This window comes from Phalacrocorax carbo, chromosome 19 (genome assembly GCF_963921805.1).
Source record: "Phalacrocorax carbo chromosome 19, bPhaCar2.1, whole genome shotgun sequence".
NCBI lineage: Eukaryota > Metazoa > Chordata > Aves > Suliformes > Phalacrocoracidae > Phalacrocorax > Phalacrocorax carbo.
Genome location: NC_087531.1, coordinates 4,933,484 through 4,947,374, shown reverse-complemented (window position 1 = coordinate 4,947,374; position 13,891 = coordinate 4,933,484). Strand labels below are relative to the sequence as shown.

The 13,891-nt window shown below is 49.4% G+C and overlaps 1 protein-coding gene across 1 annotated transcript; it reads right to left on the bottom strand.

The window, feature by feature from the left end:
* Positions 1-7,687: 7,687 nt before the first annotated feature.
* On the bottom strand, positions 7,688-10,050 carry LOC135316322 (adenosine 5'-monophosphoramidase HINT1-like). The gene is given in 4 exon segments (XM_064469490.1): positions 7,688-8,027; positions 8,949-9,053; positions 9,824-9,853; positions 9,855-10,050. Coding segments are annotated over 4 exon segments (450 nt in total). The 5' UTR covers positions 10,005-10,050; the 3' UTR covers positions 7,688-7,862.
* Between the last annotated feature and the right edge of the window lie 3,841 nt (positions 10,051-13,891).

Sequence of the window (13,891 nt, the reverse complement as noted above, 5' to 3'; positions counted from 1 at the left end):
CCAGTGGGTACGCACGCTAGGAGGAATTATCCCCCGTGCATCCGGCGCCGTAATAAAGAATGCCTGCTTCTTAACCCTACGCTGGTGTTAAGGAGTTTTATTCCCGATTTCGGTGACAGTGGAGCCCTACTTTCCTGGAGATGGCTAAACATCTGCCTGCTGATGGGAAGCAGTGAATGAATTCCTTATTTTGCTTTGCTTTGCTTTGCTTTGCGCGCGCAGCTTTTGCTTTGCCTATTAAACTGTCTTTCTCTCCAGCCACAGGTTTTTTTCCCTCTTCCGATTCTCTCCCCCGTCCCGCTATGGGGGAGGGGAGCGAGCGAGCGGCTGTGTGGTGCTTAGTTGCCGGCTGGGGTTGAACCACAACAGTCCTTTTTGGCGCCCAACGTGGGGCTCGAAGGGTTCGCGAGAATAACATATTTGATTGATTGGAAATGTGCTAGATCAGATTTATAGCTGTTACGGCTGTTTAGCTATTAATTGGCAGGCTCCTGTGCTTGCCACGGGGCTTGCTTGCCTTACTGCATATTAGAGTCTAGTTCTTGTTAGTGGCTGCCATTTTCGTTTTCTGGTAAACTGACACGCCGCCTGATAGAAGGGTGCCTTGCCTACCCCAATGAAAACCAGCAGCTTCTAGCACTGTACTGGGGCTTGGCCTGTGCCTACTGAGCCACCACTGAGCGCTGCTGTGCCAGACATGCTAGAACTTCAATATGAACTGGACTCAATGGCAGCCAAGCGGTATGCCACAACTGATATTTCTAATGCATTCTTCTCAATCCCTTTGGCAGCAGAGTGCAGGCCACAGTTTGCTTTTACATGGAGGGGTGTCTAGTACACCTGGAATTGACTGCCCCAGGGGTGAAACAGAACCCTACCATTTGCCATGGACTGAGCCATAATGCCTTGGAACAAGGTGGAGCTCCCGATCCCCTACAATAGATTGATGACATCATCGTGTGGGGCAATACAGAAGAAGTTTTTGAAAAAGCGAAGAAAATAGCCCAAACCCTTCTGAAGGCTGGTTTTGCCATAAAACAAAGTAAAGTTAAGGGACCTGCAGAAGTGATATTGCTGCCCTGGTACAGAACCTGGTTGTGAAAGTACGTCATGTGGATGGTCATGTCCCCAGGAGTCGGGCCACTGAAGAACATCAAAACAACCAGCAGTTAGATCAGGCTGCCAAGATTGAAGTGGCTGAGGTGGATCTGGACAGGGAGCATAAGGGTGAACTATTTCTAGCTTGGTGGGCCCATGACACCTCAGGCCATCAAGGGAGAGATGCAACATACAGGTGGGCTCATGATCGAGGGGTGGACTTGAACATGGACGCTATTGCACAGGCTATCCACGAATGTGAAACGTGCGCTGCAATCAAGCAAGCGAAGCGGGTAAAGCCTCTATGGTATGGGGGACGATGGCTGAAATATAAATATGGGGAGGCCTGGCAAATTGACTATATCACACTCCCACAGACCTGCCAAGGCAAGCGCCATGTGCTTACAATGGTAGAAGCAACCACCGGCTGGCTGGAAACATATCCTGTCCCCCACGCCACTGCCCGGGACACTATCCTGGGTCTCAAAAAACAAGTCCTGTGGCGACATGGCACCCCAGAGAGAATTGAGTCAGACAACGGGACTCATTTCCGAAACAACCTCATAGACACCTGGGCCAAAGATCTCAGCATTGAGTGGGTGTATCACATCCGCTATCACGCACCAGCCTCTGGAAAAATCAAAAGATACAATGGACTGTTAAAGACTACACTGAGCAATGGGGGGGTGGAACATTTAAACACTGGGATATACATTTAGCAAAAGCCACCTGGTTAGTCAACACGAGGGGATCTGCCAATCGAGCTGGCCCTGCCCAATCAGAACCCTTACATACTACGGAAGGGGATAAAGTCCCTGTAGTGCATGTGAAAAATATGCTGGGGAAAACAGTCTGGGTTATTCCTGCCTCAGGCAAAGGCAAACCCATTCATGGGATTGCTTTTGCTCGAGGACCTGGGTGCACTTGGTCGAGGATGGAGGAGCCCGAAGTCTGCCTCAAGGTGATTTGATTGTGGGTGAAAACAGTCAATGAACTGAATGGTATGCTGTTAATTGCTATATAATGTTGTATGTCATCACTACTATAGTTGCTATATGCCATAGCAATGGTATCATGGTGGGAAATCTCCCAAATTAATAAAAAATGAACTTCCAATGAACCAAGCAAAGCGCAGCGGTGATAGAACAAGGACTAACAGTGCAGCAGAGATGGAATGAGGACTGACTTCAGCCTGCAGCAAGCCAACACCACACACAGCACCTCTCTGAAAGACTCTTACAATAGATGGAACCCAAATTCATGGACTAAAGGAACTCAATGGACATTTCATGGACATTTTACAGGGGTAAAATGATAGACTAGGGGAATGATAAATGAAATCTGTATATTCTGTTAAAGGATGAGAAGGTGGGTAGGGGTTATTGAAATTGTACTGGATAGTATGGGACCTGAGCATGACGTAAATGATATGGAATAAGGGGTGGATACTGTCATGGTTTTACCTAGGATAGATTTAATTCTCTTTACTGCAGCTGGCATAGTGCTGTGCTTTAGAATTAGTATGAAAATAATGTTGATAACACACCGATGTTTTGGTTGTTGCTTGGTAGTGCTTATACTGTTCAAGGACTTTTCTAGCTTCCCATGCCCTGCCAGGTGCACAAGAAGCCAGGAGGGGAGGGGGCACAGCTAAGAGAGTGGATTCAAACTGGCCAAAGGGATATTCCCTATCATGTAATGTCATGCCCAGTATGTTAACTGGGAGGAGCTGGCTGGGGGAGGGAGGCAGCAATCCCGGCTCAGGGACAGGCAGTGTCAGTCGGCGGGTGGTGAGCAGTTGTATTGTTTGTGTTTCTGGTTTTTTCCCTTTTTTCCTTTTTCCTTTTTATTATAGTATCATTATTGTTGTTATAATAATAATAATCATTATTATTTTAATTATTAAACTGTTCTTATCTCAACCCAGAAGTTTTTTTTTTGCTTTTGCTCTTCTGATTCTTTCCCCCAACCCACAGGGGTGGGGGGAGTGAGCGAGCAGCTGCAAGGTGTTTAGTTGGCTGACTGGGGCTGAACCACGACTCAGCCATGCTGGTTTCCCAGGGGGTCCCATCCACTCGCTCTTTAAACACCTGAAAGTTCGCGCTCCTAAAATTCAGGATCTTGACTTTACTCTTCGCCAGCAAGGGTGATGCTTCTCGTAGCTGAAGTAAGAACGCTTCGTCAGCATCCTCCCCTTGATCGGGCGGCCTATAGTAGACGCCAACCCCGAGGTTTCCTGTGTTGGATTGGCCTATAGTTTTTGCCCATAAGCTCTCAACCTGTGCATTGCTGTCTTTCAAAGGCAGCTCTGTGCAACCAAGCAATCCTCTTTTTTTTTCCTTTTTTCATCTTTTTTTTTTTCACATAGCAGACAACCACCCCACCACTCCTTCCTGCTGAACAGTTCTGTGAGTCACCCCACCATAGCAGCTGGGTGCGTGGCAGTGATCTCCCCTTGAGCAGGGATGCCTCTCAAGGTTACCCCTTGAGGCCGAGAGATCACTTACCTGACACCAGGCATCAGTGGGCTAGTAAGTGACTTTTTTTGCACGCATGTAACATTTAAGATACGTATAGTAAGCTTACGCGATAATCTTTGTCTCCCATACTAACTTGTAGTGTATTAAATAGCAGAGTATTGACTGCCAACCCATCTGCACTTATTAAATATTTTACATACCTAAATTTACTGATTAGAACTCAGTAAACTAACTACTAGACCACACCTGTCTGAGTGATCTCTGACTCTCCTCCTGCAACACCTGGACGGTATCAAAAGCTTCATTGGTGCCCAATTCTCAGCACTGGGTCTCCTTTGCTACTGAAATTTCAGTTAGAGAAGACGGATTGGTACCTGCACTCCAGTCAAATCAACATTCAGCCCTAACCCTTCCTGACAAAAGGGTTAGGAATTACATCTCCAGCCTTATTGTCCTTTTACCCTTCACATCCCCAAGGCATCGCCTTCTCTAAGGCTCTGTTTTAATCAGGTTTAGCAAGACCAAGTTAACCAAGCTCGCATCTACGCCATGACCTCTTTATAGCTGTTCCTGGGTTTCCAACACACACACACAAAGAGCATCCAACAGGCTCTGTACATTTTCATCCCTTTGCATGCAGGAGTTCCAGTTCTTTGTCACTTCTATTGCCAAATGAGAAAAAAATGGAGTCTAGACCCTTTTTCTCACAAGAACCTCTTATTGCTCAGAAAGAGGGCTTTTTTCACTTGAAATTTCCCCCCCTCAGAGTGACTGGATCCCCAGATATATCCTGACTTTCCTATCTCCAAAACATCCTGTTCCTACCCCAGTAACTATCAGTCTTGAAACGACCACCCCCCTTCAGCTTCTACATGGAGAAATCTGCCTTTTAGGCTTTGTGATGGGTTGAACTTGGCCAGCTGCCAGGGGCCCACACAGCTGCTCTCTCACTGCCCCTCCTCAACAGGACAGAGGGAGAAAATAGGCTGAAGAAGTTGCTCCAGGAACTACCCACCTGCCAGATCCACACGCAGCGGGGAAATACCTGCCCCGCACAGGGTTTTGCCCTTTCCTAAATATGTTTTCACAGGGGCGCCACCAGCTGGAGGACCCGCCCTATGAGGAAAGACTGAAGGAGTTGGGTCTTTTCTCCCTTGGAGAAGAGAAGGCTCAGGGGGACCTCATTACAGTATCCCAGTACTTAAAGGGTGGCTACAAAGAGGACAGAGGCTCCCTCTTCACAAGGGGCCACATGAAGAAGACAAGGGGCAATGGATGCAAGTTACACCAGGAGAGAGGTTTCATCTTGATACAAGACAGACTGGGGTATTTCTGGGGATTTTTTTGTTTGCTTGTTTGTTTGTTGGTTTGGGTTTTTTGCAGTGAGAACAATCATCCACTGGAACAGCTTCCCCAAGGATGTGGTAGAGTCCCCATCGCTGGAGGTTTCCAAGATGCGATTGGACAGGGCACTAGATGATCTCATCTAGGCTCCCTTTCCCACAAAATGTTGGACCAGACGATCTTTCGAGGTCCCTTCCCACCTGGGCTGCTCTAGGATTCTACGATTCTTCAGTGGATCACTGTTTAATAACCCTTTGCTCTCTCTGGTTTGGAGGAAAGTATCAGCAAGGTTGCCTGCGAGGCGAGACGTAAATTCCACCGGGTGTCACAGACTTCCAAAACCTATGGTAATCGCCCAGTCTCTCTGAACGCATAAGCCATACCTAGCTGCTTCAAAATTCCCCCACCCCCAGAAGCAGGAACACCTTCTAGATCCCTTAGGGAGTTTACACAGACAGAACAATAGATGTTGCCTAGCTCAATCATTCAGTAAGCAAACACTGTACCAGTGTAGTTTCAAGGAAACATTGTAGGTCAGTTTCCATCTGCTTCACAGAAATAATTTCCATCTCCTCCCCATGTTGCATTAATAGTAGGAGTCTGAGGAGTGGCTAAGGGGAGATCCTACCGTTGAGTCACGAGGTTCAGACAGGACTCCTTTGCTTTCTAAACTCGTTCTCCAAGAGGAGTCTGTGTGCAGCTAAGCCCAGTCTTCGTCTCAGACTTGGTCAATGGTTTATTTTCTAAGGGTTGTAGAAGTAACCATTCATCAAAGTATTTGTTGTTAGTAACTAATTTGGCAGATGCCCAGGCCGGTCACGTTCAATGAGAATGATCACGGCTAGATGAACAAATAGTGCAATTTATTAAAGCAACAGATACATAGGTTCTTTGGATTACCGGTGATAAGATTGCTGGTTATAAGTCACACAAATACCAAAGATATGAGTAAACTGCTAGGCTACAAGTATGCTAAATGAATATAAGGTGACTCTATGCAATGGAGATTGACGTGGTGACTTCGACGACTTCCCATTTATCACAGAGCCTGGCCGTGATGCCTCCACACTGCTCCATCGTCCGGATGACAACTCTTAGAGTCAGCAGGCCAAGCTCTCCTGGAATTGCCGACATCTAAGGTTACTAGGGAATGGATTCCTCACACACCAGCTGCATTCCACCCTGAAAGCTTCTTCAGTGCTACACCTTTTCTAAAAACATAAGTTTAATTTCTAAGTCACCTCCAGCAACTATTCTGCACAACAGGAAAATTAAATAAAGGTGAAGGTCTTGGGTTACTTACACACCTGTGTCACCAAACTTCACCCTGACCGCTTGGGGATATAGAAAAGATGAAGACGCCTCCCACTGGGCATCTCAGATGCCTCAGTAACAGTGTTCAAGGGCAACAAAGGATCCCCCTGCTTTCCCATACCCATTTCCCTTTCTTAATAGCCATTAAAGATAGATGAAGTTTGCTGTCTCTCTGTGATGAAGTTTTGGTTTGGCACTGGCTGAGATGGAGTTAACTTTCCTCATAGCAGCCCACATAGTGCTGTGCTTTGTAGTAGTAGCTAGAAGGGTGTTGATAACACACCAATGTTTTGGCTACTGCTGAGCAATGCTCCCACAGCATGGAGGCTGCCTCTCCAACCACCCCACCCCAAAAGTCCAGTAAGCTGTGGGTGGGCAAGAGGTTGGGAGGGGATGGAGCAGGACAGCAGACCCAAATTGACAAAAAAAAAAACAAAACAAAAAAAAGATATAACTTCCACTGTGCTATGGAAACACCACAGCTGCCATTCAGACTGATTGTTTGCTCCTGCCATAGCCCTCCTCGCCAGAAAAGGGATATCAACAGGGCCTCATCACACGGCCATTGATAAAGTGCTCTGGCAGGAGTTGGATGCTCCCAATACATTGCACTGTGCCAAAAACACCCCTGTATGGCATGCCTGTAGCATCACATACAGTATTTTCTAAAGTATCAGCAGCAGCCGACACTGGCTTTATGCACATCTGCGTACCACTTCCAAAAAGCTAAGAGTTTGCTTCCTACTGATGCTGAGAAAAGCCGAAATCAGGACTCAATAGTCTGATTAAGCTATTAAGTCTGATTATACTATTAAGCAGGTATTCTTTAGTGGAGTGCTGGATGCACAAAGGATCACTCCTCCTAATGTGAGTGCCTGCACAGGGTTAGTTGCATAACTTATGCAAGTTATACATACATATTCATTAGCTTTCCAAGAAATCATTATCATATGCACATGTCCTTTGCACATGCCTGTTGGTGTCTCCGGGTGGTCTTCAGGGGTCTCCGGATGAAGGATATACTCCTCCTCACTGTGTCCGCTAGTTAACTTTTACGCAAACTCAGTTCTGAGATCACGTATATACTGTCCTTGAAGGATGGTCTGTTCTGGTTTAGTATTTCCTTTGCAGATCCTTATATTTATGGTTCTCTACATCTGCTTTTCTAACGTCAGATGTCGTCGTCATAAATTTGTTTAGGACCTTGTCTTGAAGCCTTTATGACTCCCCCAAAGCAACAAGTTTTACGACACAACAGTTCTAACTCTATCACTACAAGATGCAGGAGACTGCTAAGCGGTTCCAGCATCACGCTTCATGTGACTGGGCAAATCACTGTCTGTCTATAGAACACTGTTAACAGACTGAAACATTCCACATACATACACTCCGGCGAGACGCCATTTTAACTTGCAGAACTGTTTCCCTCAGTAAGACACACAAGACAGAGGTGATATCCCCATGCTAAATCTTTATTGTGCAACTGCTGCTCAGAGCTTCTGTTACCTTCCACAGACACACGTCACAAAAAATTAGACATCAACAGTGGCTAGACTGAAGGGCAACAGACAAAATCCATTCAGTGGCGATTTGAACACACGCAGCAACTCCCGTGGTACAAAAATCTTAGCCAGGCGGCCAGCCCAACTGACAGCCACCCAGAATACGTAGATGTACGTGACAGACAGACCGCCCACCCTCACACCCTTCATCCACAACCGTCCGGAATCCATTGGTCGGGCCCAGGTGAGCAGCAGGCTTCTTGCCAACAATCATTAAATGCCCAAGGCGCTGGAGAAGGAAGCACAAAACCATAAATAAAATAAAAAGCCACACACAAAGAGGGGAGAAGGCAGTTAGGGAAGGAATGAGAGCAGAGAACCACCACCCAGAGAAACCAGTCAGCCAATTCCTAGCAATTCAACCACTGCGCTTCAAGTTACTGTCTGCCTGCAACTGACATTTTCCAAGCAAAGCTACAAAGACCAATTATGCACGCTATAAGGGGGAAAAAGAACACCAAACGCCCCAAAAACCTACCCCCAATCCCTCCCAAAAAGAACACCCCCCGGCAAAAAAAGAAAAACAAAAAACTCACCAAAAAAACCTCCAACAAACAAAACCTGAAAAACAACCACCAGCTAAGCAAATTTTTTCAAGCTAGACAGTAACAGACTACAGAACAGCCACAGAAGCCAAGTTTGTCTCCGGGTTAAAGCCCCCATTATATCTTCAGGCAACATAAGCCATCCTGGTGGAAAATAAGCTTTAGCCTGCCTTTTGCGTGGGTTTACAAAGTCTTTGAACTTGACTTTTATAGCTAAAAGTGAACCACCCAGCACCTCTCAAACAGCTTTGCCCCTCCTCACCCCTGACCTGCCAAAATCCCCAAGCCCTCTTTCTCTGTATTAGAAGAAGTACTACTACCCTTACTCTAAACCACGACAGTAGGCATCAGACTGCGCTCCAAAACACCACTGTGCTTTGCACCAGAAGTACATACCCAGGGACGAGCATTGCTTTAGATCACTACTTTTAGGCAAAAAGCTCAATTCCATTACAAGCTAGAGGCAAAGGATTATAGCGCCAGAAAAGCCAAAGTAGCCTACTGTGCCCTATCAAGCAGAAAAGAGGGGATGGGAAAGACTAGTACTAGACTAGGAACTAATTACAGGTACGGTTTAGTGCACAGCAAGCTTCCACGGTACTTACAGATTCACCAGAATCTTCTGCTTCAGAGAACATGATGATTGGCTCCTTAGGCACGACTAGGAAAAGCATCGGAGCTTGGGGTGAAAGATCACGGAACGCAAGGAACTGGAAAAAGAGTAGACAGTTAAAATATAATTGGCTTTTTTTGTTTTTTAAATAAGAGGAGCTGTAACTCCTTGCTTTCGTAAACCAGTGGGGGGGCTCAGAACTAAAGCCTAGCACAGCAGAGGTGTGAAATCGCTAAAATGCTATTACAAGGCCTCATCGAGACCTGCATTTCTCCTATGCAGAACTAACTCATTACGGTCACTACTCAGACGTTCACTCTTTACATACACACACAGACTGATCTGGAATCCCCGAGGAGACCGACTGCGTGTGCTTAATCTAAGGCTTCCAGACCGCCATCCTACACGAGGTAGGATCACTCCCATCCCTCGGCAGCAAACTTTGCACGACTTGCAGTGCCAAAGGGATATGACGCGGCAAACGCCTGCGCCTGCCGCCAAGTGCGTCACCGCCAGAGGCCCCCCTCTACGCGCGCGCGCACGACACGGTAGGGCTGCGAACCGAGGCGAGCCGGAAAGCACCAGGAACCCAGCGCGGGCCGCGGCAGCCGAGGGGCATGGGGGTGGGGCACCGAAGAAGCGCGATGTTTTACGGGTGGTGCAGTAGAGAGCGCCACAACCCACAGAGGCCCCGTCCGTCCCCGCTCCCCCACCCACCCGCAGCAACGCCGCCACCCGCCCTGCCGCGCTCACGGGCACCGCGCAACGGGTCCTCGGCTCAGGGTGCCTGCGAGCGCGGGGGGAAAGGGAGGGGAGCGGGGGAAGGGAAGGGAAGAGGAACCGCGCACAGAGCAAAGCCGCGGCTACCTCCTCGTCCTCGTAGATGACGTTGGCGGGGAAGCGCCTTGCCGACGACCTTTCCGAAGACAGTAGTGGCGCCACCAGGCCGGGCAGCCCGCGCCCCAAACGATCTCGTCGGCCACGACAACGCCCGTTGTCGCCCCCGCTCTTCCTCCACTCGGCCAGGCCCTCCCTCCGCGGCGCCCATTGGGCCGCCGGATCGCCGCCGGCCGATCCCGCGTCTCGATTGGCTGTCTCGTCTGTCGATTTCACTTGTCCCCGCCCCCTTGGCGAGTCCGCCCTCGCCGACCTGGTGCTTACCGGGGCTCAGGGAGTTTGCGTGCCCTCGGGGCGCGGAGGGATCCGACCTGGGGGTGAAGGGAGAAGGCGCTGGGCGAGTCCGCGGAGGTGTCTGTGTCGTGTGGTGCTCTGACCCTGTGGGCGGGCAACGAGGTCTCAGAAGAGGCTGTCGTAGCCAGAAGCGCTATTTATTGTTATTTATTACCGCATCAAGTCCACCCCAAACGTGCTTGTGGCTTTTTGGTGCTGCTCCCTCCAGTCAAATGCCTGCTTTGGCCAGGGCAGGCCTTAACTTTTCAGAACGTTCTGCAGAACCAACAGAAGTTGCTCTCAATTGTTCCCTGAAAGCCCCACCTCAATTGCAGACGTTTCTAAGCTGCACGCCTCCTGGGACAAAATAAAACAGAAAGCGCGTGTTCAGCACTGGTGGCTTGAGGGCTGGAGGGCAGATCAAGGTAGGATTTGCGCTAAGCTGGGTAGGAGGCTTTGAGAAAAAAAGGCAGTGCCCCCACAGCTGCCCAAAAGTGATCTGTGGTGCCCTGCTCCCCCGGGGATGGCGAGCAATTTGATTGGTCTACACAACTGTACCGGAACATATATAAACCCTGATTTCCTCTATATCGGGCTAAGGATATCCTTAGCCTTCTCTGCGGCAAGGGCGCATTGTCGGCTCGTGTTCAACTTGGTGTCCACCGGGAGCCCCCCGCGCCCTTTTCTGCAAAGCTGCTTTCCAGCCGGTCAGCCTCCAGCATGTGCTGGTGCATGGGGTCGTTCCTCGCCAGGCGCAGGACTTTGCACTTCCCCTTGTTGAACCGCACGAGGCTCCTGCCTGCCCATTTCTGCAGCCTGTCGAGGTCTCTCTGGACGGCAGCACAACCCTCTGGTGTATTAGCCACGCCTCCTGGTTTCGTATCATCAGCAAACTCGCTGAGGGTACAGCCTGCCTACCCATCATCCAGATCGTTAATGTGCTGGTTACAGGAATGGAAGCAGAGCAACTGGCAGCATAGAGGCAAAACCATTTGGGCTGCCACATTGTGGCAAGATATTGCTGCCCGGGTAGAGAACCTGGTTGTAAAGGTACGGCATGTGGATGCTCACGTCCCCAAGAGTCGGGCCACTGAAGAACATTGAAACAACCAGCAGGTAGATCAGGCTGCCAAGAGTGAAGTGGCTGAGGTGGATCTGGACTGGCAACATAAGGGTGAACTAGTTCTAGCTCGGTGGGCCCATGACACCTCAGGCCATCGAGGGAGAGATGCAACATACAGGTGGGCTCGTGATCGAGGGGTGGACTTGAACACGGACGCTATTGCACAGGCTATCCATGAATGTGAAACGTGCACTGCAATCAAGCAAAAGAAGAGGGTAAAGCCTCTGTGGTATGGGGGACGATGGCTGAAATATAAATATGGAGAGGTGTGCTGGTTTTGGCTGAGAAGGGGTTAATTGTCCTCACCGTGGGGGTCAGCTACCTTTCCAGCTTCCCGTGCTCTGCCGTGCGGCGGGGGCTGGGCGGGGGGGGCTGGGAGGGGCAGGGCCGTGGTGGGGGCGACTGACCCCGACTGGCCAATGGCATGTTCATTCCATACCATGTGACACCATGACCAATATATTGAGGGGAGGCAGGTTGCAGCTGGGGAGTGGCGTGGCGTCGTGTCGGCGGGCGGCTGCGGTGTGTGCGGTTCGTTACGGTGGTTCATTTTCCCTCTCCCCTCCCTTCCCCCCTCCCCCGGGGCTTTGCGCCTGTCATTGTTCTCCTTTACATTGCATTTCTGTTGTTGTTTCTTTTAAGTTTAATTATTAAACTGTTCTTATCCCAACCCATGAGCGTTACCCTTCTGATTCTCTCCCCCATCTACCGGTGGGGGAGTGAGCAAGCGACTGTGTGGGGCTGAGCTGCCGGCTAAACCACGACAGTCTTTTTGGCGCCCAACATGGGGCTCAAGGGTTGGAGATAACAACAGCTGCTGGTCACAGCACCATGTTGTCCTTTTTGCAGTTGGCATTAAAGATTGGTGTTGGTTTGTTGAGTCTGCTGTGTTCTGCTGTGATTAGTAACGTTTTGCCTACAAGATTTGTTATACAAACACTCGTTTTCAGCTTTATCTGGTATTTGGGGTTTTTGCTGAAACCGTTACTGTACTTCGGATACCACCTTGTTGAGGCAATTAGCAATTATACCTCCTCCTCTGAGAGATTTTATATGGAGGAAATACAGAATGGTACCTTTGCAACTTTTTTCTATGATGTCTGAGCCTTTGTTACAACTGAAAAAGAGATATTGGCAGCATATGAAGGGGTCCGAGTTGCTTCAGAAGTGGTTGGTACTGAGGCACAGTTGCTCCTGGCACCCCGACTGCCAGTGCTGGGCTGGATGTTCAAAGGAAACATCCCCTCTACACACCATGCAACTGATGCTACATGGAGTAAATGGGTTGCCCTGATCACCCAGCGGGCTCGAGTAGGAAACCCCAGTCGCCCAGGAATCTTGCAAGTGATTATGGACTGGCCAGAAGGCAAAGACTTTGGAATATCATCAGAGGAGGAGGTGACACGTGCTGAAGAAGCCCCACTGTATAACAAACTGCCAGAAGATGAAAAGCAGTATGCCCTGTTCACTGATGGGTCCTGTCGCCTTGTGGGAAAGCACCGGAGATGGAAGGCTGCTGTATGGAGTCCTACACGACAAGTAGCAGAAACTGCTGAAGGAGAAGGTGAATCGAGCCAGTTTGCAGAGGTAAAGGCCATCCAGCTGGCCTTAGACATCGCTGAACGGGAAAAGTGGCCAGTGCTCAATCTCTATACTGACTCCTGGATGGTGGCAAATGCCTTGTGGGGCTGGCTACAGCAGTGGAAGCAAAGCAACTGGCAGCGCAGAGGCAAACCCACCTGGGCTGCCACATTGTGGCAAGATATTGCTGCCCGGGTAGAGAACCTGGTTGTAAAGGTACGGCATGTGGCTGCTCACGTCCCCAAGAGTCGGGCCACTGAAGAACATCGGAACAACCAGCAGGTAGATCAGGCTGCCAAGATTGAAGTGGCTGAGGTGGATCTGGACTGGCAACATAAGGGTGACCTATTTCTAGCTCGATGGGCCCATGACACCTCAGGCCATCAAGGGAGAGATGCAACACACAGGTGGGCTCGTGATCGAGGGGTGGACTTGACCATGGATATTATTGCACAGGTTATCCACGAATGTGACACATGCGCTGCAATCAAGCAAGCGAAGCGGGTAAAGCCTCTGTGGTATGGGGGACGACGGCTGAAAGATAAATATGGGGAGGCCTGGCAAATTGACTATATCACACTCCCACAAACCTGCCAAGGCAAGCGCCATGTGCTTACAATGGTAGAAGCAACCACCGGCTGGCTGGAAACATATCCTGTCCCCCACGCCACTGCCCGGGACACTATCCTGGGTCTCAAAAAACAAGTCCTGTGGCGACATGGCACTCCAGAGAGAATTGAGTCAGACAACGGGACTCATCTCTGAAATAACCTCATAGATAGATGGGCCAAAGAGCATGGCATTGAGTGGGTGTATCACATCCCCTATCACGCACCAGCCTCTGGGAAAATTGAACGGTGCAATGGACTGTTAAAAACTACACTGAGAGCATTGGGGGGGTGGAACATTCAAGCACTGGGATACACATTTAGCAAAAGCCACGTGGTTAGTCAACACAAGGGGATCTGCCAATAGAGCTGGCCCTGCCCAGTCAGAAATCCTACATACTGTGGAAGGGGATAGAGTCCCTGTGGTACCCGTAAAAAATATGCTGGGCAAAA